The 26,488-nt window shown below is 38.7% G+C and overlaps 1 protein-coding gene across 1 annotated transcript in view; it reads right to left on the bottom strand.

Moving 5' to 3' along the window:
* Positions 1–26,488, bottom strand: part of ITSN1 (intersectin 1) — a 244,597-nt gene that overhangs the window by 150,882 nt on the left and 67,227 nt on the right. The window contains exons 3-6 of the mRNA XM_082625531.1: positions 25,853–25,912; positions 23,577–23,669; positions 22,311–22,374; positions 10,564–10,724 (exon numbers count right to left, since the gene is read on the bottom strand). Of these exons, the coding sequence (XP_082481657.1) occupies positions 10,564–10,724; positions 22,311–22,374; positions 23,577–23,669; positions 25,853–25,880 (346 nt within the window). The 5' untranslated portion in view covers positions 25,881–25,912. The remainder of the gene's footprint in view (positions 1–10,563; positions 10,725–22,310; positions 22,375–23,576; positions 23,670–25,852; positions 25,913–26,488) is intronic.

Here is a 26,488-nt window from a genome sequence, read left to right as displayed (position 1 = left end):
AGGGCCCTTCAGAGATTCAGAGTAACTTCCACTTTTAACTAAGCTGGTTAACTGAGGACTAGGAACCGTGAACACACGATGGGCAAGATCAACAGGGGCCCTGGTCCCTTGGAGCCTATGGCGCTGCTCACCTCCGCTCTTCCTAGCCTTTGCTCTCACGTGACTTCGTGAGTTTTCCTTCTTCTCTTGCATCACTGTCCTACTTGCCTAACCCAAAACCTGTACCTTTCCCCTTAAAATATCCAGACTTGGGCTTCCCTGGTGGCGCAGTGGTTGAGAGTCCGCCTGCCGATGCAGGGGACGCGCGTTCGTGCCCGGGTCCGGGAAGATCCCACATGCCGCGGAGCGGCTGGGCCCGTGAGCCATGGCCGCTGAGCCTGCGCGTCCGGAGCCTGTGCTCCGCAACAGGAGAGGCCGAAGCAGTGACAGGCCTGCGTACCGCAAAAAAAACCAAAAACAAAAACAAAAAAACACCAGACTTGCGGCTCAACCTAACCAAAAGAAAGGCAATGCATAGTTAGTTTGTTTTTAATAGTGAACCTATTAAGTAAAAGCATAGCATTCATTTATCTCAGCTTATCATTAATTGTATCAGAGACAACCTGAATGACTATTGACTGTTCCCTCCCAAACCTCCTTCACTTTATTCCCTGTCATCAGATATATCAGGATGAAGAGAGAGAAGGAAACTCTACCCACAATTTTTGTGTTTTGTTTAAACTGTCTAAGAACTTTCCCATGAATCAGATGTTGGATCTGATTACTGTAATCTTTAAATCAACCTAAATAATTAAAGTCTAGGGTGAGAACAGAGAAGAAATCAGAACTGTTGGTGATCTTAGCTGACTAATTACCGTTTAATTTTTAAGAAAAGCATCTGACTAAAAGCTTTTTATGGAATTATGTTTTAAATTGGGATAATAATGGGTTTTTTTCTCCTGTGGCATTTCATTCTAAGAAATAACTTAGGACTTCCCTGGCAGTCCAGTGGTTAAGACTCGGCACTTCCAGTGCAGGGGGTGAGGGTTCGATCCCTGGTCCGGGAACTAAGATCCCATGTGCTATGTGGCGTGGCAAAAAAAAAAAAAAAAAAAAAAGTAATATGGCCAATTGCCTCAATACTGTGAATAAAATACATATTTCTTAATACCATAAAGAAAAGGAGCACAAGGAAACACAAATATGCTCTGGAAACACAAAACCTTTCAAAAGCAAGTATGTGACAATGTGAAAGGTCAAGAATCCAATAAGAGCAAGAAAGAAACAGAAGATGCAGCAGGACACTGCAAGTTTGTTCCTTTATCCCTGACAATCTGCACCTTTGATTTCATTTTTTTTGTTGTTGTTGTTCTGTAAGAATTTAATGTGTAAACAAATACAGAAAAATAATCATTACAGCAACAAAACAGGTTTGCATCTTATATAGAAATTTTAAAGACACTGCACCAACAAGTATGAGGTTAATCTCTGTATTAAAGCTTACCTTCTTATAGAATAATTTAGCAGTCTCTGAGATTTTAAGCCAGAAAAACAAGATTCATGCTGGTGAAGCAACCTGCAAATACCTTCTGTCTGTTCTCACAATTAGTCTACTTTAAACATAAAAAGACCTTCCAAAGGAGGAAGACACTGCACTTAACGGAGATTGCTGGGACATCCCCGGGAAATCCTTGCCCCTAGGAGACGCTTTACCATCTGCAGGACTAAAATGGTGGCAACAAATTGAAAGCCAGGAAAAGATTCCTGTAGCTTTGGTGTATTTGCCCAATTTAAGTGTTACTTTCAGGTGTATAATAAAGCAAGTAAACAGAACCATAAAGATAAGCTTTCTATAAATTAAATGGTATTTGGCTATAGTACTAGGAGGTGAGAGAATAAGCAACTAATGTTAATTATCAATCCTAAATGACTACTTGTCCATTGCAATTGAAAACTGAGGACTCTAAGTACAGCAGATTGCTAATACTTTAGAGTGTTTTATTCATGTTTTCCATTTAGAATCCTTAAAATTTTTGATAAGCTCCTTTAACTAAGAAATCACATAGGATCAATACAATACTGAACTAATAATGGCCCTCACACCCATACTGAATTATCTGAGGAAATATTACAATTGAAAGTGATCTTTTTCCTGAGAAAGCCATGTTACAAAATGGCACAAGACAATACACATTTTCGCCAATTTTTCCCACCAGAAAATAAGATGGGAAAATCAGATTATAATGTATTTTATGAGGAAAACATGTTTGTTTCTCAAAACTGTTTTCAATCACTTCTCCATCTACAATTTTTTAAAGGGTGAGAATCAAATTTAAATTAAGAATGATCATTTCTACAAGGTGAGAGAATGAATACATACGGTAAACTTTGTACTTATATTAAAGTGAAGAAACTAAGGCACAGAAAAGTTAATCAAGCTCAATTGCAAGGTTGAGTTTAATAGTAAAGGTAGAAATAGAATCTAGGGCTCTGATTCTCAGGTTAGAGGGTAACGGGTGCTATCTTCCCAAGAGGGAAAAATTTATTTTTTTTGGTGGGTAATGTTCATAAATCATTTTAAAAATATATAATATGAATTTCCTTGAAAATCTTTGGCATATGTGAGGCACTGGAGGCTGAAGTTTATAGAAATCCTCTCCCCCACCCCAATACAAAAAGGCAGGGGAGCTAGTTTTTAAATGAATCAAAAAAGATTAATCCTGGGCTTCCCCAGTGGCACACTGGTTGAGGGTCCTCCTACTGATGCAGGGGACACAGGTTCGTGCCCCGGTCCAGGAAGATCCCAAATGCCGCGGAGCGGCTAGGCCTGTGAGCCATGGCCACTGAACCTGCGTGTCCAGAGCCTGTGCTCCGCAACGGGAGAGGCCACAACAGTGAGAGGCCCACGTACAGCAAAAAAAAAAAAAAAAAAGATTAATCTTGAATGGATAAAGAAGATGTGGCACATATATACAATGGAATATTACTCAGCCATAAAAAGAAACGAAATTGAGTTATTTGTAGTGAGGTGGATGGCTCTAGAGTCTGTCATACAGAGTGAAGTAAGTCAGAAAGAGAAAAACAAATACTGTATGCTAACACATATATATGGAATCTTAAAAAAAAAAAAGGGTAATGAAGAACCTAGGGGCAGGACAGGAATAAAGACACAGATGCAGAGAATGGACTTGAGGACATGGGGAGGGGGAAGGGTAAGCTGGGACGAAGTGAGAGAGAGGCATGGACTAATATATACTAACAAACGCACAATAGATAGCTAGTGGGAAGCAGCCGCATAGCACAGGGAGATCAGCTTGGTGCTTAGTGACCACCTAGAGGGGTGGGATAGGGAGGATGGGAGGGAGATGCAGGTGGGATGGAGACACAAGAGGGAGGAGATATGGGGATATATGTATATGTATATGTATAGCTGACTCACTTTGTTATAAAGCAGAAATAAACACACCATTGTAAAGCAATTATACTCCAATAAAGATGTTTAAAAAAAAACAAAAAAAGAGGCTTAAAGGAGCTCCAGAGACGGGCGCCAGCGGCGGCTAACAGCGCGGACCCCAGAGACGGGCATGAGACGCAAAGGCTGCTGCTGCCGCCACCAAGAAGCCTGTGTGCGAGCACAGGTCACCCTCCACACTACCCTTCCGGGGAGCCTGTGCAGCCCACCACTGCCAGGGTCCCGGGATCCAGGGACAACTTCCCCGGCAGAACGCAGGGCGCGCCTCAGGCTGCTGCAATGTCATGCCGGCCTCTGCTGCCGCAGGCTCGCCCCGCACTCCGTACCCCTCCCTCCCCGCAGCCAGAGTGAACCAGAGCCCCCGAATCAGCGGCTCCTTTAACCCCGTCCTGTCTGAGCGAAGAACAGACGCCCTCCAGTGACCTACACGCAGAGGCGGGGCCAAATCCAAAGCTGAACCCTGGGAGCTGTGCGAAGAAAGAAGAGAAAGGGAAATCTCTCCCAGCAGCCTCAGGAGCAGCGGATTGAATCTCCACAATCAACTTGATGTACCCTGCCTCTGTGGAATACCTGAATAGACAACGAATCATCCCAAATTGAGGAGGTAGACTTTGGGAGCAAGATATATTATTTTTTCCCCTTTTCCTCTTTTTGTGAGTGTGTATGTGTATGCTTCTGTGTGAGATTTTGTCTGTATAGCTTTGCTTTCACCATTTGTCCTAGGGTTCTATCCGTCCGTGTTTTTTTTTTTTTTTTTACTTAAAATTTTTTTTCCTTAATATTATTTTTTTATTTTAATAACTTTATTTTACCTTATTTTATTTTCTTTTATCTTTCTTTCTCTCTCTCTCTCTTTCTCTCTCTCTCTCTCTTTCTTTTTTCTACTTTTTCTCCCTTCTATTCTGAGCCATGTGGAAGAAATGCTCTTCGTGCTGCAGCCAGGAGTCACAGCTGTGCCTCTGAGGTGAGAAAGCCAACTTCAGGACACTGGTCCACAAGAGACCTGCCATCTCCATGTAATATCAAATGGCGAAAATGTCCCAGAGATCTCAGTCTCAACACCAACTCCCAGCTTCACTCAGCGACCAGCAAGCTACAGTGCTGGACACCCTATGCCAAACAACTGGCAAGACAGGAACACAAGCCCACCCATTAGCAGAGAGGCTGCCTAAAATCATAATAAGTCCACAGACACCCCAAAACACACCACCAGACGTGGACCTGCCCACCAGAAAGATATGATCCAGCCTCACCCACCAGAACACAGGCACTAGTCCCCTCCACCAGGAAGCCTACACAACCCACTGAACCAACTTTAGCCACTGGGGAGAGACACCACAAACAATGGGAACTACAAACCTGCAGCCTACAAAAAGGAGACAACAAACACAGTAAGATAAGCAAAATGAGAAGACAGAAAAACACACAGCAGATGAAGGAGCAAGATAAAAACCCACCAGACCTAACAAATGAAGAGGAAATAGGCAGTCTACCTGAAAAAGACTTCAGAATAATGATAGTAAAGATGATCCAAAATCTTGCAAGTAAAATAGAGAAAATGCAAGAAACATTTAACAAAGACCTAGAAGAACTAAAGATGAAACAAGCAATGATGAACAACACAATAAATGAAATTAAAAATACTCTACAAGGGATCAACAGCAGAATGACTGAGGCAGAAGAATGGATAAGTGACCTGGAAGATAAAATAGTGGAAATAACTACTGAAGAGCAGAATAAAGAAAAAAGAATGAAAAGAACAGAGGACAGTCTCAGAGACCTCTGGGACAACATTAAATGAACCAACATTCGAATTATAGGGGTTCAAGAAGAAGAAGAGAAAAGGAAAGTGACTGAGAAAATATTTGAAGAGATTATAGTTGAAAACTTCCCTAATATGGAAAAGGAAATAGTTAATCAAGTCCAGGAAGCACAGAGAGTCCCATACAGAATAAATCCAAGGAGAAATACGCCAAGACACATATTAATCAAACTGTCAAAAATTAAATACAAAAAAAAACATATTAAAAGCAGCAAGGGAAAAACAACAAATAACACACAAGGGAATCCCCATAAGGTTAACAGCTGATCCTTCAGCAGAAACTGTGCAAGCCAGAAGGGACTGGCAGGACATATTTAAAGTGATGAAGGAGAAAAACCTACAACCAAGATTACTCTACCCAGCAAGGATCTCATTCAGATTTGATGGAGAAATTAAAACCTTTACAGACAAGCAAAAGCTGAGAGAGTTCAGCACCAACAAACCAGCTTTACAGCAAATGCTAAAGGATCTTCTCTACGCAAGACACACAAGAGAAGGAAAAGACCTACAATAACAAACCCAAAACAATTAAGAAAATGGGAATAGGAACATACATATCGATAATTACCTTAAATGTAAATGGAATAAATGCTCGCACCAAAAGACACAAACTGGCAGAATGGATACAAAAACAAGACCCATATATATGCTGTCTACAAGAGACCCACTTCAGACCTAGAGACACATACAGACTGAAAGTGAGGGGATGGGAAAAGATATTCCATACAAATGGGAACCAAAAGAAAGCTGGAGTAGCAATTCTCATATCAGACAAAATAGACTTTAAAATAAAGAGTGTTACAAGAGACAAAGAAGGACACTACATAAAGATCAAGGGATCGATCCAAGAAGAAGATATAACAATTGTAAATATTTATGCACCCAACATAGGAGCACCTCAATACATAAGGCAAATACTAACAGCCATAAAAGGGGAAATCAACAGTAACACATTCATATTAGAGGACTTTAACACCCCACTTTCACCAATGGACAGATCATCCAAAATGAAAATAAATAAGGGAACACAAGCTTTAAATGATACATTAAACAAGATGGACTTAATTGATATTTATAGGACATTCCATCCAAAAACAACACAATACACATTTTTCTCAAGTGCTCATGGAACATTCTCCAGGATAGATCATATCTTGGGTCACACATCAAGCCTTGGTAAATTTAAGAAAATTGAAATTGTATCAGGTATCTTTTCCGACCACAATGTTATGAGACTAGATATCAATTACAGGAAAAGATCTGTAAAAAATACAAACACATGGAGGCTAAACAATACACTACTTAATAACGAAGTGATCACTGAAGAAATCAAAGAGGAAATCAAAAAATACCTAGAAACAAATGACAATGGAGACACGATGGCCCAAAACCTATGGGATGCAGCAAAAGCAGTTCTAAGACGGAAGTTTATAGCAATACAATCCTACCTTAAGAAACAGGAAACATCTCGAATAAACAACCTAACCTTGCACCTAAAGCAATTAGAGAAAGAAGAACAAAAAAACCCCAAAGTTAGCAGAAGGAAAGAAACCATAAAGATCAGATCAGATATAAGTGAAAAAGAAATGAAGGAAATGATAGCAAAGATCAATAAAACTAAAAGCTGGTTCTTTGAGATGATAAACAAAATTGATAAACATTAGCCAGACTCATCAAGAAAAGAAGGGAGAAGACTCAAATCAATAGAATTAGAAATGAAAAAGGAGAAGTAACAACTGACACTGCAGAAATACAAAGGATCATGAGAGATTACTACAAGCAACTCTATGCCAATAAAATGGACAACCTGGAAGAAATGGACAAATTCTTAGAAATGAATCAGGAAGAAATAGAAAATATGAACAGACCGATCACAAGCACTGAAATTGAAACTGTGGTTAAAAATCTTCCAACAAACAAAAGCCCAGAACAAGATGGCTTCACAGGCAAATTCTATCAAACATTTAGAGAACAGCTAACACCTATCTTTCTAAAACTCTTCCAAAATATAGCAGAGGGAGGAACACTCCCAAACTCATTCTACGAGGCCACCATCACCCTGATACCAAAACCAGACAAGGATGTTACAAAGAAAGAAAACTACAGGCCAGTATCACTGATGAACATAGATGCAAAAATCCTCAACAAAATACTAGCAAACAGATTCCAACAGCACATTAAAAGGATCATACACCATGATCAAGTGGGGTTTATTCCAGGAATGCAAGGATTCTTCAATATACGCAAATCAATCAATGTGATACACCATATTAACAAATTGAAGGAGAAAAACCATATGGTCATCTCAATAGATGCAGAGAAAGCTTTCGACAAAATTCAACACCCATTTATGATAAAAACCATCCAGAAAGTAGGCATAGAGGGAACTTTCCTCAACATAATAAAGGCCATATAGACAAACCCACAGCCAACATTGTCCTCAATGGTGAAAAACTGAAAGCATTTCCACCAAGATCAGGAACAAGATAAGGTTGCCCACTCTCACCACTTTTATTCAACATAGTTTTGGAAGTTTTAGCCACAGCAATCAGAGAAGAAAAGGAAATAAAAGGAATCCAAATCAGAAAAGAAGTAAAGCTGTCACTGTTTGCAGATGACATGATACTATACATACAGAATCCTAAAGATGCTACCAGAAAACTACTAGAACTAATCAATGAATTTGGTAAAGTAGCAGGATACAAAATTAATGCACAGAAATCTCTGGCATTCCTATACACTAAGGATGAAAAATCTGAAAGTGAAATTAAGAAAACACTCCCATTTACCATTGCAACAAAAAGAATAAAATATCTCAGAATAAACCTACCTAAGGAGACAAAAGACCTGTATGCAGAAAATTATAAGACACTGATGAAAGAAATTCAAGATGATACAAATAGATGGAGAGATATACCATGTTCTTGGATTGGAAGAATCAACATTGTGAAAATGACTATACTACCCAAAGCAATCTACAGATTCAATGCAATCCCTATCAAACTACCACTGGCATTTTTCACAGAACTAGAACAAAAAATTTCACAATTTGTATGGAAACACAAAAGACCCCGAATAGCCAAAAGCAAACTTGAGAACAAAAAACGGAGCTGGAGGAATCAGGCTCCCTGACTTCAGACTGTACTACAAAGCTACAGTAATCAAGACAGTATGGTACTGGCACAAAAACAGAAAGATAGATCAATGGAACAGGATAGAAAGCCCAGAGATAAACCCATGCACATATGGTCACCTTATCTTTGATAAAGGAGGCAGGAATGTACAGTGGAGAAAGGACAGCCCCTTCAATAAGTGGTGCTGGGAAAACTGGAGAGGTACATGTAAAAGTATGAGATTAGATCACTCCCTAACACCATATAGAAAAATAAGCTCAAAATGGATTAAAGACCTAAATGTAAGGCCAGACACTATCAAACTCTTACAGGAAAACATAGGCAGAACACTCTATGACATAAATCACAGCAAGATCCTTTTTGACCCATCTCCTAGAGAAATGGAAATAAAACAAAAATAAATAAATGGGACCTAATGAAACTTCAAAGCTTTTGCACAGCAAAGGAAACCATAAACAAGACCAAAAGACAACCCTCAGAATGGGAGAAAATATTTGCAAATGAAGCAACTGACAAAGGATTAATTTCCAAAATTTACAAGCAGCTCATGCAGTTCAGTAACAAAAAAACAAACAATCCAATCCAAAAATGGGCAGAAGATCTAAATAGACATTTCTCCAAAGAAGGTATACAGATTGCCAACAAACACATGAAAGAATGCTCAGCATCATTAATCATTAGAGAAATGCAAATCAAAAGTACAATGAGGTATCATCTCACACCAGTCAGAATGGCCATCATCAAAGAATCTACAAACAATAAATGCTGGAGAGGGTGTGGAGAAAAGGGAACACTCTTGCACTGCTGGTGGGAATGTGAATTGGTACAGCCACTATGGAGAACAGTATGGAGGTTCCTTAAAAAACTACAAATAGAACTACCATATGACCCAGCAATCCCACTACTGGGCATATACCCTGAGAAAACCATAATTCAAAAAGAGTCATGTACCAAAATGTTCATTGCAGCTCTATTTACAATAGCCAGGAGATGGAAACAACCTAAGCATCCATCATCAGATGAATGGATAAAGATGTGGCCCATATATACAATGTAATATTACTCAGCCATAAAAAGAAACGAAATTGAGCTATTTGTAATGAGGTGGATGGACCTAGAGTCTGTCATACAGAGTGAAGTAAGTCAGAAAGAGAAAGACATATACCATATTCTAACACATATCTATGGAATTTAAGGGAAAAAAATGTCATGAAGAACCTAGGGGTAAGATGGGAATAAAGACACAGACCTACTAGAGAATGGACTTGAGGATATGGGGAGGGGGAAGGGTAAGCTGTGACAAAGTGAGAGAGTGGCATGGACATATATACACTACCAAATGTAAAATAGATAGCTAGTGGGAAGCAGCCGCACAGCACAGGGAGATCAGCTCGGTGCTTTGTGACCACCTAGGGGGGTGGGATAGGGAGGGCGGGAGGGAGAAACAAGAGGGAAGAGATATGGGAACATATGTATATGTATAACTGATTCACTTTGTTATAAAGCAGAAACTAACACACCATTTTAAAGCAATTATACTCCAAAAAAGATGTAAAAAAAATAATAATAACCATCTGTAAAAAAAAAATTAATCTTAATTTCAAAGTGACCTGAGTTTTATTCTGCATTTTTATGGAAATCAATTGGATAGCTGAGTCCTGTGAAACGTAACAGAGAGTGTTACACCTCACAGATTACACACACATTCATCCTGCAATGAGAATTATATGACTAGAACTTAGTCCACATTTTTATAAAGTACAAAATTAAATCTCAGTCTAATTTTTCATAAGCCAATGACTCAAAGATATCAAACTTGTTACAGTGGGATGATTCATTCATATATTGTATGGTATGGAGTTAGCCCCCAATTCAGGTATTTTTAATATTCATCCCAGGCCTTTGTATTGGTTGAGATGTAAGCTGTGAAATTTATTTATTTGCTTTCAGTTTGATTACGCTCATCCCAGGGTTAGAATGTGACCATGCTTCTTCCCTTCCATCATTATCTTTTTGCACAGGGCCATCATTTTTCAGACAGAATACCTCCTAGAATTTCACAATGCTACAAACTGAGAGGGGAGGGTGGGAGAAGGGAAGTATTTATTTTAAAAACATGTAATGAAATATAGGAAACAATTCCTTTTCAGACTCACCAAACGCTGGTGCGCTAGAAATAGCAACTGGTTGCTGTTTCATGACAGGGGGAAGTGCGGAGGGGAGCTGATATCCTTGTAGCTTCAGTTTGATGAGTTTCATAGCTATGGAAAACTCCACTTGATCCATTCTTCCATCATTATTCATATCAGCAAGCGCCCTGCAAACCAACAGCATGGGCTTAGAATGACTGTGACCTTAAAAGAACCTTTCCCAAACCACCACTCCCACCCACACAAAAACTAAATAATCAGCTCCCTTGGTCCCGGGGAAAACGAAACAAAACAAAACTTGTTTATCAAGCTGTAGGGAAAAACTGACAATGTTTTATATAAATAAGAAATATGTTTTATTGTGTTACTCACTACTTTTATGATACACAAGGTAATTTTCAGTCTGAATGTCAGGATATATACCATGGGGTTTCTTTTTGGAGTGATAAAAATGTTCTAAACTGGGTAGTGGTGATGGTTGCACAATTCTGGAAAGACGAAAAACCAATGAATTATACACTTTAAAACTGCGACTTTTGTTATGTGAATTATGTGACAATAAAGCGATTAGGAGGAAAAAAGTATTTAGAAACAGAGTTTATTTCTAGATACTTGATTAGATTGCATCAACTCCTCTGTAGGGTTCTACAAACCTCACCATGGGGATGTGACATACTATGCTCTGCTATACTATAAAACTAGCATACTTTCAAAGCTCTGGAAATTCATTAAATGACCTTACAAATGCACTTACTATTTGGAAGTGGTACTCAAACAAATGGTCAAGTCAACTTCCAATGAGTTATTATGTAAAGCATTTCTCTCAAATAAGAGTAAGAGAAAGGAAGAAAGGGGTTTGTACTTGCAACTGGAAACTACATTTTTGCTAACTGAAACTGCGCATATTCATGATTTAACCTCTTCTGCACAAAAAATGTTCATTCAGATTTCATTTGCTGAAGTCTAGATTTTAAGGGCATAAGGATTTATTTTTTTAACCTTTCTTAAGAAAAGTTTTATTTGAAACTTCAAATGTTAAGACCAGCTACTCCAATTACAATGTCATCATTGGCCATGTTTTAAATGAGCCACATAAAGATTGGGTCCGCAAAAGAAAATTAAGCTACATAGAAAATAACCCTACATTTCTAGAGTTAACTCAAAGTAAGGAAACATGAGGCACAATAAAAAGTGTAATAATACAACAAAGATTAAAAATCTTTAAAAATGTTAAGAATTGTAAAAGTCAACACTATTCTTCAGGAAAAATTTTAAAGATCATCAAGTCATAAAGGGAACCCCATGGCTACAGAAACCACCCTTCTGCCTCAGATAGGAGTGCCCCAGGCCTCCTGTGGTCAATGACCGCCTTCAGCAAACCACACCAGTGGAATCTGAATTTCACTCACTTCTAGTGGCCTTGAGCATCGCTTGCCATGTTTCTTGGGCATTTGGACTCGTGCTTCCATGAACTGCTCATTCACATCCTTTGCCAAGTTTTCTGATGGACTGCATGTCTTTTCCTTGTCAGTTTAAAAGCACTTATTGTATATTACATATCAACTGTTTATCTGTCAGTTGTTGAAAGATTTTTTAAAACTTTGTCCATTTTATGTGTAATATCTTTAGCATACAGAAATTCTACATTTTTATATGTGTAAAATATTTCTTTTATCACATAGCTTTCTTTTCTAAGATGGTATTACTTTATTACATTTCAATCTTTAAACTAATTGTAATTGCATATATGTGTGTGGTATGTTACCCCAGGGTTCAACCAGATTTCCTTCAGGGGGATACCTAGGGTTCCCAGCAATGTTTATTAACCAATCCATCCTCTTCTCATTGAAGTAAAAAAAAAAATTTTGTGGTTTATTAAATGTCCATATGAAAGGAGATCTATTTCTGGATTATCTACTCTGACTGAACAATTCCCAGGTCAGTGTGACAATAATCTGATCCCACTGACTCTATGGTATGTTCTGGTATCTGGCAAGGCTTTTTTTTAAAAAAACTTGTTGGATGGACCTAGAGATTGTCATACTGAGTAAAGTAAGTCAGACAGAGAAAGACAAATATCATGTGATATCGCTTATATGTGGAATCTAGAAAAAGGGTACAAATGCACTTATCTACAAAACAGAAATAGTCACAGATGTAGAAAACAGAGTTACGGTTACCAGGGCGTAAGGGCCGGGGGAGGGATAAATTGGAAGATTGGGATTGACACATATACACTACTATATATAAAACAGATAACTAATAAGGACCTACTGTATAGCACAGGGAATTCTACTCAGTACTCTGTAATGGCCTATATGGGGAAAGAATCTAAAAAAGAGTGGATATATTTATATGTATAACTGATTCACTTTGCTGTACACCTGAAACCAACACAGCATTGTAAATCAACTATACTCCAATAAAAATTAAAAAAAAAAAACTTGTTTGGCCATTCACAGACATTTCTTTTTCCCTATGAACTTTTAATTTATCTATTCTACAAACAACTCTAATGAAAATCAAGATGGAACTGCATTAGATACATGAATTTTTAGAGCACTGACATTTTTATGGTAGTTTGTTCTAAGAAAATAGTATGTTCAGTTCTACTAATATTTCCTTTAATAAGATTATATCACTTCCTTCATATAAGTAACTACTTTTCTTGTTAAATGTGTTCTTAGGAATTTTATCATTTCTGTCACTCTTTTAAATAGAACATGTCCCTCATTTCCACATTTAGGTGCTTATTTCAAGCATAGAGAAGAATTTTGCTTTTAATAATCATTTATGCTGGGTGTATTCAGCAATCTTACCAAACTTCTGTGAATCTTACACAATCACATAACTAGCAAAAAAGAGAGTTAACTTTCATTTCCAATACTTATACCATTCCTTTTTATTGTAAATAAATAAATATTTATTTACTTCTATTTATTTGGTTGCGCCGGGCCTTAGTTGCGGCACGTGGGCTCCTTAGTTGTGGCATGTGGGATCTAGTTCCCTGACCAGGGATCAAACCTGGGCCCCCTACATTGGGAGCTCAGAGTCTTAACCACTGTGCCACCAGGGAAGTCCCCACCATTCCTCTTTCTTGTTGGTCTTACTGCCTCTATGACATTACTAAGTGAGCATCCCTGCTTGGTTTTGAGTTTAAATTAAATGGTTTAAAAAAAAAATGACTACAGTGTTTCATTGCTTAGAATAATATTTGGTACTGATTTTTAGAAAGTAATCTGACATATTTAAGCAGTTCCCTTTTCTACTTATTAGAAATGGTTACTGTACTTTTTATCAAATGCTTAGTCAGCATCTGCTGATCTGATCCCACATTTTCTTTTTCCTTTTATCTCCTGATATAATAATGTTGAGGGAATTCCTTGATTCTGAACCAATCTTGCACCCCTGGCATAAACTCAAGTTGGTCATAGTTTTTGTACATTGTGGAATTCTACTTGCTAAGATTTTGTTTTGATTTTCTGTGTCTATGATCATAATTGAGACTGGTCTTTGGCTGCTTTACTTCTGTACTGTTTTTCAGGTTTTATAAAGGAAGCTAAATCAATAAAATGAAATGGTGAGCTTTCTCTCTTTTACCAAAATATTTTTTTTCGCGTCACCACGCAGCATGCAAGATCTTAGTTCCCCAACCGGGGATCGAATCTGTGCCCCCTGCAGTGGAAGCACCAAGTCTTAACCACGGGACCGCCAGGGACCGTCAAATATTTTTTAAAAGATATTCAGCTATTTCAAATGGTTTTCATGGATAAAAAAAAGCTCCCAACAATCAACACTGACATGCATACTTAAAAAAAAAAAATCAGGCAGATAGATTCCCACTCCCTATTCCCCACACTACTGTCCCCAAAATGTTTTTTAGAGAGAAACAAAAATACCCAGTGTGGGATAATGAGTGGGTTATGAGAGAAGAGACTTTCTAGTAATGGTTTAATTAGGAGAAGCCTCAACAGGAGAGGAGAGGAAACACATAATGCTCAGGTTCTAGACATCCACCAAAATTCCAAAACTTTTTTGACAATTTTGGGTGACCTTTTAAAAAAAATTCTTTTACTCAACTAACAGAATATAACTGTTGGGACTCCTTTCTAGTAAAAACTCAAAGGTCTTTTAGAACTATAGCAGTTACTCCTACAAAGCTCAACTCTCCCTACCCCCTCCTAATATACTGGAATAGATTTGGAATTCAATTTCTCAAATATTCTCTGCAAAATATGATTTCAGCTCTGCTGTCCAGTTCATCTCTTACTTATAGTTATTTCTCAGTTTACTCATTTCTTTTATTTTAATGAAAGTTTTTTTCCTAATTTATTTATTTATTTATTTATTTTTGGCTGTGTTGGGTCTTCGTTGCTGCGCATGGGCTTTCTCTAGTTGCAGCGAGCGGGGGCTACTCTTCGTTGCAGTGCGCAGGTTTCTCATTGCGGTGGCTTCTCCTGTTGCGGGGCATGGGCTCTAGGCGTGCGGGATTCAGTAGTTGTGGCATGTGGGCTCAGTAGTGGTGGCTCGTGGGCTCTAGAGCACAGGCTCAGTAGTTGTGGCGCACGGGCTTAGCTGCTCCACAGTATAAGGGATCTTCCCAGACTAGGGCTCGAATCCATGTTCCCTGCATTGGCAGGCAGATTCTTAACCACTGCGCCACCAGGGAAGCTCAGTTTACTCATTTCTAATAATCTCCCCAAAAGACTAACTAAAAGTCTGAGGATCCTGAAATTAAATTCACAAAACTTCCAAAGTTAAAAAGAAAGTATGATAAAAAATATTTTTAATAAAAAATAAGACAAAATAGCTATTTATGACTCCTGAAAACAAACTGATCTTAAATACAGTGTTTAGTCTGATATAAAAATCTATATATAAGGACTGCCCTGGTGGCGCAGCAGTTAAGAATCCACCTGCCAATGCAGGGGACACAGAATCAAGCCCTGTTCCGGGAAGATCCCACATGCCTTGAAGCAACTAAGCCCGTATGCCACAACTACTGAGCCTGTGCTCTAGAGCCCGCGAGCCACAACTACTGAGCCCATGCGCCACAACTACTGAAGCCTGCACACCTAAAGCCTGTGCTCTTCAGCAAGAGAAGCCACCGCAATGAGAAGGCTGCGCACTGCAATGAACAGTAGCCCCTGCTCGCCACTACTAGAGAAAGCCCACACGCAGCTATGAAGACCCAATGCAGCCAAAAATAAATAAAATTTTAAAAAAATCTATATATAACAACAGGCATGGCTGAGATGAGGAAAGGTCCACAAGTATGCTGAATACTAAGGGTAAGTTTTCTGTTTGATTTGTACAAATAAACCACATAGCACTCTTACATACTGTCCGTGGGAAAAAGTGCTTCAACTCCAAGTATAGGAAAATCTGGCCACACCTACAGAACTACATATGCATTTACTCTTTGACACAGTGATTCAATCCTAGGAATTCATCCTGAAGATACACTTCCAACAATACAAAAATACATGCTTTAACTCATTCTTTGCTGCATTATCTGTAATTGCAAAATATTAGAAATAACCCAAATGCAGAAAACACAGGAAATTAGTTGAATAAACTATGGTATATCTTCAACAATAAGTATTATATAACTGTAAAAAGAAAATGAGGAAGATCTCTATGGAATGTTATGAGTGATTTCTAGGATACATTGTTAAGTGAGAGAAGTAAAGAAAAAAAGAACATTTATAGGAGGTTACTTTCAAAGTAGAAGGAAGAGGAAATAATTTAAATATAAATTTGCACACATATTATGGACATGCTTTTTTCCCACAGAAATAAACAAAGAAAGGATAATAAGAAGCTAATAAAATAAGTGGGAATGGGATGAAACAATAGGACAGCGAGTGACACTTCTCTGAGTTCACACTTTTGTAGAGTTTAGCTTTTGGAATCTTGTTAATGTGTTACATATTCAAAACATAAAATTAAGTTCACAAAGATGAGAGCAGATCCCTAAACTAAATAAAAACAAAAACATATAAACCAAGGAGGGGGGGATAAATTGGGAGACTGGAATTGACATGTACACATGACTACATATAAAATAGGTAACTAATAAGGACCTACTGTATAGCATGGGGAACTCTACTCAGTATGCTGTAATGACCTATATGGGAAAAGAATCTAAAAAAGAGTGGATATATGTATATGTGTAACTGATACACTTTTCTGTACACCTGAAATTAACACAACATTGTAAATCAACTATACTCCAATAAAAATTAATTAAAAACAAAAAAACAAGCAAAAAACCCAAATCAACCTAATAGTATTTTAAATAAGTAACATGTCCACATAGGAAGAAGGGAAAAAAACTAATCTAAATAACTTCTGAACACAGTACTTCATATATCCTCAGGCTATAAACAAAAGAACTATGAAGTAACCTTGAACGCCACTGAATAGGTTTGTTGTTTGTGGTGGATAGGAGTGTAGAAATTCTGCAACTATCTTGTTTGTATCATAGGACTCAGGGAAAAAAGGTGGGCCTCCTCTCGCTCAGTCTCATTCACTACACCAGAACTGAAGCCAACAGATTCCTTTAGGAGCCTACTTCAACCACAAAGGCTCATCACAGGCTGCTCACCTCCCACAGTCACTCACTCATCTGTTTGTTTATTCATTCGAAGTTGTTTTTTTTTTTTTGGCCGATTGAACCTGGACCACAGCAGTGAAAGCACGGAGTCCTAACCACTGGACCACCAGGGATTTCTCCAACAAATATTTTTGAACAGGTCACCTACTAAGGTCTCTATCCAGGAACTAGGCTTACAATTAAGAAAAAGACAGGCAAGGTTCCTGCCTTCAGAGCTTGTTTCAGTGCAAGCAGACATTCAACAAGAAAACTAGTCAGATTGTTCCACACGGTAAGTGCTATTAAGAAATAAAGCAAGGCCTTCCCTGGTGGTGCAGTGGTTAAGAATCCGCCTGCCAATGCAGGGGGGACATGGGTTCAAGCCCTGGTCCAGGAAGATCCCACATGCTGCAGAGCAACTAAGCCCGTGCGCCACAACTACTGAGCCTGCGCTCTACAGTCTGCAATGAGCCCGTGTGCCACAACTACTGAAGCCCACGTGCCTAGAGCCTGTGCTCCACAAGAGAGGCCACCGCAACGAGAAGCCCGCGCACCGCAACGAAGAGTAGCCCCCACTCACCGCAACTAGAGAAAGCCAGCACACAGCAAGGAAGACCCCATGCTGCCAAAAATAAATAAATAAAATAGATAAATTTATTTTTCAAAAAAGAAATAAAGCAAGGTGATGGGAAAGAGAAGATGTTCTTCGGAGCAGGTGGGGAGAGGGAACTGCTTTAGACTAGTGGTCAGGAAGCCCTTCTCTGGGGAGGTGAACCAAAACCTGAAGGGTAATCGGCCAAATACGTGACGATCTAGAAGAGCTGCATGATAGGAAGAGAAAATGCCAAGTGCAATGACCCTGAGGCCAAAAGAATCCATTTAAAGATAGAAAAAAGTCAGTGAAACCAGAGTGCAAAAATTGAGGAAGGGAGTGGTACAAAATAGGAGAAGAGGGAAAAAGCAAGAGCCAGATCATATTGGGCCTTGTGGCCTTGGTCATGACTTTGGGTTTTCTTCTCAGTGGAGAGTTTTAAACGGATTTACTTTTTCAAAAGATTGTTGGGGTGCTGGGTGGAGAATGGAATCTAACCAGGCAAGTGTGAGAGACTCCAGTCAGAACGCTCGAATAGTGGGCCCAGCTATTAGGCCCACTATGACAAATTAGGATTGTAGCAAAGGACACAGAAAGAAATGGCCAGGTTGGGGATACAGTCTGTAAATGGAGTCAAAAGTACCTGCTGATGGATTGGTTGTGTAGGGTAAGGAAAAGAGAGGAATCGGGCATGGCTTCCAGCAGCCGGGTAGATGCTCAGCGCCATGAACTGAGATGGTGAAGACTCAGGAATGTCCAGGATGACTTTTTTGGGGGGTAAATGACTTTGGCAAACTGATCTTGCTGGGGGCTGAAGGCCCTCCTGACATATGCTCAGCGGTATCCTAAGATAGCATCCAAAGGTGCCACACAGGTGTTGGTCTTGCCCCCTGCCCCATCCCTGAGCCAGATCACCAAGCTGTTCTAATTTCTGCCCTTATGCCTCTGGCTTCCTCCTCCTCTCCGGCCCATTTCTAGGTGGTGCTCCCTCTCTTCCCCCCATTTCTTGCCCTAAGAGCTTCTAATCCCCATTTCTGTGGTCCCTAGCTACTGCCTCTGATTCCAAAGTCCTCATTCCATCTCTGCTTTCCTCTGCCTTCAAGGCTCTTGTCCATTGCCCTCTGCTTTCTTCTTCTCTGTCTCCACACCAGACCAAGGTTGCAACAATGTTAAGCATTTAAGTTGCCAAAAGGATACAGGATATTGGCCCTATTCCTTCCAGTTCTTATTAGCAAGACAATTTCTAGGAAGATGTATCATCTTTGGCCACAGTTATAATTTGGCATTACACACACTGACTTGACTCCATTCTGAGGGAGAATTCAAGTTTTCCTGTATTCTTAATTGGAAACTGAATTGGAGAGATAGGTAGTTCCAAAGTATTAGTAGGTTATAGTTCCAAAGCTCATAAATTAATTAACTGGAATATAATTTCTACATGGATTCCAAAAGATATTTCCCAGCTGTGCACATCACTCATACTTTTGAACGGAAGTCCAGAGCAAAGAAAGTAAGGCCCAGAGAGAAAGAGAAACTAGAAAAAGGTCCTAATTCTCAATCCAAAATTTTCTTCTTCCCCAGAGGAATGACACAGGGACTGCCTAAAACTTTAGACTCAAACCCACTCCTCTCTCTACCAAAAGGGGCATTGGACTTTCCCTATGATCCCATCAGAAAAACCACATGAGAACAAAAGATTAGCATGAGAGATAGGGAGGGAAAACTATTTCATTAGGTCAGCTGTTATTTATAAATTTAAAAACCGAAATTTGAAGAGGTGAAGTATTGCTCAAGCTTACAAAGTGAAGAAGCATCAGAGCTGGTGCCGAAAGACAGAAGTTCCTCACACTCTGCACCACACCATTCCAGCATCTTAGCAGGATATCTGTGGCTCGAGAAATTTCCAACGACTTTTCAGCAATACTGCTTTTGGGAAAAGATTCTTAGAGGTGTGTTTCATTTTGTTTTTTTTCCCCAGATAGCAATTCTTGATGAAAGTAAAATATGCCATCACAAATTTATTTAACAAAATGTCACAAAAAAATTAAAGACAAAGAACACTTTTGATTTAACCTAAGTCTGCAGACTCATTATCTTCGCTGTTAAAAAAATTTCACAATGAAAAGAATAAGTTGGTAAAAATGACTTTGGTATACTCTGGTTAAAAAAAAAAACAAAACAGTTTGGAAAATTAACTGTCTTAATTGAAAGAACTGAAATTTACTAAATAATACTTTATTTTTCTCCATTACACTTATTAACATGTGACAGTTTTTATGCTGTTACTGACCATCTCCTTCCACTGGATTGCAATTTCGATGAAAGCACAAATTTTGTCAGTTTTGTTCACAGCTGTATTCCCAGCGCCTACAACAGGCACAGGCCCATAGTAGACATCTGATAAATATTTTTCCACTGTTGAATGAATAAATGTTAAGTGCGATTTCCTTGCAGCAGAGTATTCATTACAAGACTGCTTCTTGAATGAACCTTCATCGATTGGAAATACAGTATAAAAGCAGAATTCAGTGAAGGAATCTAAGTCTGGGAAAGGAAGATTCTAGTGAGTGATCTTGGCTGACGGTGTGAAAAACAATCACACAGCAGAACACAAAGCAAAAAGAAATTTAACACAGATGTCACAAGTTTCTTGCATTTAGACTTAGGCACTTAACCAACAGGTCAGTGTCCCTGTGCTCACAAGTACATGAGTGTTCTGTGTGTGTGTGTGTGTGTGTCTTTTACTTTACTTTAAAAGTAATTCCAGGGACTCCCCTGGTGGCACAGTGGTTAAGAATCCACCTGCCAATGCAGGGGACATGGGTTCGATCCCTGGTCCAGGAAGATCCCACATTCCGCGGAGCAACTAAGCCTGTGCGCCACAACTACTGAGCCCGCATGTCACAACTACTGAAGCCTGTGCGCCTAGAGCCTGTGCTCCACAACAAGAGAAGCCACTGCAATGAGAAGCCTGTGCACCACATCGAAGAGCAGGCCCCACTCGCCACAGCTAGAGAAAACCCGCCCGCAGCAACGAAGACCCAATGCAGCCAAAAATTAATTAATTAATAAAAAAATAATAAAAGTAATTCCAAAAACCTTGGTTATCTGAATTTTCTACTTCAAAGTAGATGAGACATTAGCACGAAAAGGGTATCACAGTTGAAAGAGACAGTCTGGCAGCCCAATGCTGACAACCAGGAAACAGAAAATAAAGCAGACACCAAAAAAAGCACAGGAATCTGGTATCATTTAATTTCAATTCAAATAAATCCACACACAAATAATATATAATTTCCCATGAAAGGTTTGCTATTTCAGAACATAGTAAATGATTTTCATACTGACAACACTTATAATCAAGCTTAGACTCTGTTCTGTAGACTCTGCTTAAAGGCAACAAGGAACTATGTCAATCTTTATTTTTGCGTTCCGTAACATCTTACAGAAAAACCCGAACGAACATTTTTGGCAAGCCCAGTACCTTTCTGGGGTTTTGTTTTGAGGCTCTATTATGTGCCAGGGCCCACACTAAGTCCTTTACATACAGTTTCTCTGCTAATCCAATCAATAACCCTGTAAGGAAACATGTGTCTTCCCATTTTCTAGATGTGAAAACTGAGGCTGGGGGGGGGGGTAAGTACATGTTCCAAATCAGAGAGATAGAAAGTAGTACAGATGGGATTCAACTACAAATCATGTGTTCTTTTCACCATAACAAGCTGCCACCACAACACTAACGAACCCAGGGAAATGATGTACTAACTGTAAGAACCATACACTGCAGGAAAACGTGGCTTCCTAGCCAAAGAATTCAGCATGGCTTCCCAAAGTCATAAACCTAGAACCCAAAACTGTATTTGCCAGTCTTTTTCATTCATTCTCTTTCTTTTCTGTGGTTTCAAAAGACTGAACACTTATTTGTGCTAATTAATCAAGAGATTCAACAATATTTTTTATGTGCTCACCTTGCACAACACTGTAATGAATACTGGTTATTTCACTCTTTCACTGGTTATTCCATTATTAACCCTCAAATATCTTCTTTACCTTTTATTCAATGAAAGATACAGAACTATCACATTATAAAGCAAGAAATGTGGACCATTTAGATGAATATGGGTGATGTGGATGAAGGTAAAACAAAGTGGTGTGAAAGGGACTTCCCTGGCAGTCCAGTTGTTAAGACTCTGTGCTCTCAATGCAGGGGTCATGGGTTCAATCCCTGGTGGGGAACTAAGATCCCACACTCTGCATGGTGTGGCCAAAAAAAACCCAGAAAACAAACAAACAAAAAAAAACAAAGTGGTGAGAAAATATCAAAATGTAGATTTCTCAACTGGAAGTTCAACTTTGTAACAGTTAGTTTGCAAATGTCACTACTTTTTTTTTTTTTTTTAAAGTTCCATACCAGAAAGACACTTTTCAGAAGTACTTGTCTGGTAAGAAGCAGTGGGGTATTTCAGACTAGAAATACATGTTCTCCTCTGTAACTTAAGAAAGTAAGATTAGATATTACTGGACTAGTTTATAACCTTCTGCTTGTATGAAGTTCCAACTTACCATATCTGTGCTAAAACAGGTTGAGGTAACCCAGATTGAAAAAAAAAGTTTCTAGCTTGATCACCTGTAAATTAAATGGAAAAAGTTTTATAAGAAAACAGCAGCTGACAGAAAACCACTTATGGCAAAATTACAAAAAGAAAGAGGTTAATAATCCTGTAAATACTGAACAGAATACATTTTAAAAGCCAAATGATAAGTTTATAAATAACAGCAAAATGAATCCATCAGCACTGACTTTAGAATGTAACACTTAAAAAAAAATCATCTCAAAAAGGGCCTACCATTGTGTAGGGGTAGACTGTCCACTTTAATTAATCTGCTAGTAATTAAAATGGTAACAGCTACACATTACAACAAAGTGAACCTACAGAAATCCTCAAGAAACTGATGACTCATACTTCTACTTTACAAAAGAGTTCTTTGCCATTCCCATTTACCTGCACTTCAGATTTTTGGTACTTCTAACATATTTATGGAGAGTTAGTAACAATGACTAAAAGAATCACATCAGGACTAAGAATTAGTAGGTTAAAGAGAAGTGAAACAAATACACACAAAAGCAAGTTCCCAGGAAATCTAGATCCCATTTCTTCTAAAGCTAATTCCTGAAGAGTCATCAAACAGGAAAGAGATTAGAAAAGGCAAAGTACAAAAGGATCTTTAAGGACATAGCAATAAGAACATTTTTTTTAATGTTCATAATCTGTTAATTTACTCAAGCCAGTTCAAGATCAGAATTAAGGATGTGTTTTTGCTCAAGGACCACAGTCCAATGCTACAATTACTTAAAGAATGTGGTCCATTAATCTTTTTTTTTTTCCTTTACGCGGGCCTGCCACTGCAGTGGCCTCTCCCGCTGCGGAGCACAGGCTCCAGATGTGCAGGCTCAGCGGCCATGGCTCACGGGCCCAGCCGCTCCGCGGCATGCGGGATGCTCCCAGACCGGGGCACGAACCCGTGTCCCCTGCATCGGCAGGCGGACTCTCAACCGCTGTGCCACCAGGGAAGCCCCTGGTCCATTAATCTTAACCAATTCCCAACAGTGATATGCCTAAAACAGTGACTTGGCATCCATTAAAAACTACAAAACAGACTTGAGTGCATTGGAGGAGAAGCAACTGTAAAAATACAGACTCCAGGTTAAGGCAAAATAGGCAAAGTGTACCCCTGATCACATGTGCCCACCTTCACTCTGCATAATAGATTTTCCACAGATATATGCACTATGATAAGTAAAAATGTAAAAATACTGACTCCAATTACCAGTAATAAATCCAGATATTGGCTTTAAACTATGGAACTGTTGATCATGCTTTGCTCTTTCCTCTACAGTTATGGCCCAAATATCCAGGCTACCTACAATCCAAAAAAGACAAAGAAATTATTCAATGAGAAAAGAAAAACAAAGTGCTCACACCCACAGTTTCCATAGTACCTTAAGATACTGTCAGTATGTTATAAATGATTTGACAAGTTACCATCTGTTTGTCCTTGGAAGTTTTGAATATAAAGTTAGAAAGCTAAGAGTAGACATATACACGCTACTACATATAAAACAGACAACTAATAAGGACCTACTGTATAGCACAGGGAACTCTACTCAATACTCTGTAATGACCTATATGGAGAACAATCTAAAAAAGAGTGGATATATGTACATGCATAACTGATTCACTTTGCTGTACAACAGAAACTAACACAACATTGTAAATCAACTATATGCCAATAAAAATTTTTTAAAGGAAAAAAAAAGAAAATTAAGAGTAAAGCAGGCCAAAAAAAAAAGATATTAACACAAACTCTTTTTTTAAAAACTTGTCCTATAACCCTGTAGTTAGCAGGACTGTATGAAGACATGTTAATAATCATCATTTATTTACATAAACAGACTGATTTACAAATCAATAGTCTAATTTAAAACAGTATTTTCAGATATCTTAAATGCCACAAGTGAAAGTTATGGAAAAATTGAGCTTCACTAAATTAGTATCCTATGTGATTCCATGAAAATCTTTTTGGAGTGATAAAAATATTCAAATACTAGATTGTAGTGAATTTTATGGCATGTAGATTATAACTCACTGAAGCTGTTTTTAAAAATGGGTATCCTGAAAAAAAAAACGATGGCAAACCAAAGGGAACAGGGTTTAAGTCCTTCTTCAGTTTCAGTTCTTGGACTGATCAGATATCCCCTTGTTTCTGAGACTGTCCTCACTTTAGTGTTAGGTTTTCTCAAACGAATTCACCAAATAGCTCTAGATTACATAGGTAGAAGGTTTTCAGAAGTTCAGACATTTTCCCAAAAGGTGGGAACAGACAGTATGTGAAGGTGCCAAGCATACAAGCAAAACGTCTAAACACTGAAATCTCCCTTCTCTGCAGGGTCTGATATGACAGCGACAGGCAGAGCAGCAATTCATTCAGTCACTGAAAACAGACTTGTTGAACACCTCCTATGTGCCACACACTGTGTTAGACATTAGGGATAAGATGGTGACCGAAATAGATCAGATCCCTACCCTCACAGGCCTTACAGTCCTGCAACTTCTACTGCCCTGTCAAAATTTGTCAAACAGAAGCAAACCCCACCAAACAAGCAAAACAAAACAAAGAAAAAACTTGCTCAGTAATTAAGAAGGGGGACCAAAACAAAACAGAAAATAAAACAGTAAGACTACTGGTTTTGAAAAGGTTGCAGACTTCTGTACTAGAATTTCACAGAGACTTTTACAGATGTGATCACAGGGATGGGGCTTTATGCTGCCTTACTCTCTTCATGGTGGCTAGGTTCGACAGCTGCCAAGAGAAATTCATTGATATGGCATGCTCTCTTTAAAACAAAACAAAACTTGGCCAGTAAGCAAAACCAACATTTAACACTTTCCTAATAATCTTAGGGAAAATTACCTGAAAAACACACTTTATGCAGATTGATGTTTGAAGCAGATAAACTGAAGTAAAACAAAAATGTCATGCTTTAAATCCAGTCTAAAGAAAAAGTACAGAATAAATGACCCAGTCACCTCAACAAATAAATTGCAAAACAAAAAACCAAAAAAACAGGGATGGAGAAGGGTTCACTAACAAAGCAACTTAGGAGACACATGAACTAATTGCAAAGTATGTGTCTTGTTCGGATCCTGATTTGAACCAACCAACCGTGACAACAACAACGAAAAATATCTAAAGGCTATCAGGGAAAATTTTAACACTGACTTGATAGTTGAAGACATTAAGGAATTACTAGAAACTTTACAGGAGTGGTAACAGTATTGTAGTTATATCTTTAAAACTGTTATCTTTTAGAAACACCCACTAAAATGTTTGTGGATGAAATGATCTGATGTATGAGAGGTGCTCAAAAGAATCCAGGTGAAACTATATTGGCCATTAGTTGATTGATAATCACTGAAACTATATGATGGGTTGATTCTATTATTCCCTCTACTTACGTGAATATTTGAAATTTGTCATAATACTAAGTTTTAAAAAATGCGATTCCAAAGTACATTAAAAAAGGAAGATCTTTGAAAACTTACCACCAAAAGGTGTTGGAAACTGAGCCATGTTTCTGTTACTTTCCCCTTGCTAATGGACGCCTGTAATTGAAATGCAACATTTAAGTTTATGAAAACTTCACTCCTAGGTACTTATAAACACACGAACATGCTGTCTTAATGACCTGAAGACTGATACTAGAGTTAGGGGGTAGCACTGCAAATGAATGTTACCACTAAGGGTTCATTCCTTCATTCCTTCTCTGCGCAGTTTCTCAGTCCCAGGTGCAATGATGGGCACTGAGGAATGTGAACGGAAGGCTCTCCAGCAGCAAGAAGCTTTCAGTCTGGTGAGTGATACTATTACCTCGGGACAGCCTATTATCTCATTAATTGTATTGTTGTATTTGTTATTTTTTAAATATATCTTTTCCCTAACCATCTACATATACTACTCCATCTGCTTCATGGTTACAACAACTGCTCTTTTTTTTTTTTTTTTTTTTTTTCAGTACACGGGCCTCTCACCGTTGTGGCCTCTCCCGTTGCGGAGCACAGGCTCCGGACACGCAGGCCCAGCAGCCGTGGCCCACAGGCCCAGCCGCTCCGCGGCATGTGGGATCTTCCCGGACCGGGGCACGAACCCATGTCCCCTGCATCGGCAGGCGGACTCCCAAC

Source organism: Mesoplodon mirus, assembly GCF_964341445.2.
Source record: "Mesoplodon mirus genome assembly, chromosome: 6".
In the NCBI taxonomy this organism is placed as follows: domain Eukaryota; kingdom Metazoa; phylum Chordata; class Mammalia; order Artiodactyla; family Ziphiidae; genus Mesoplodon; species Mesoplodon mirus.
The sequence above is the reverse complement of the archived record's forward strand: the minus strand, read 5'-3'. Positions and strand labels throughout refer to the sequence as shown.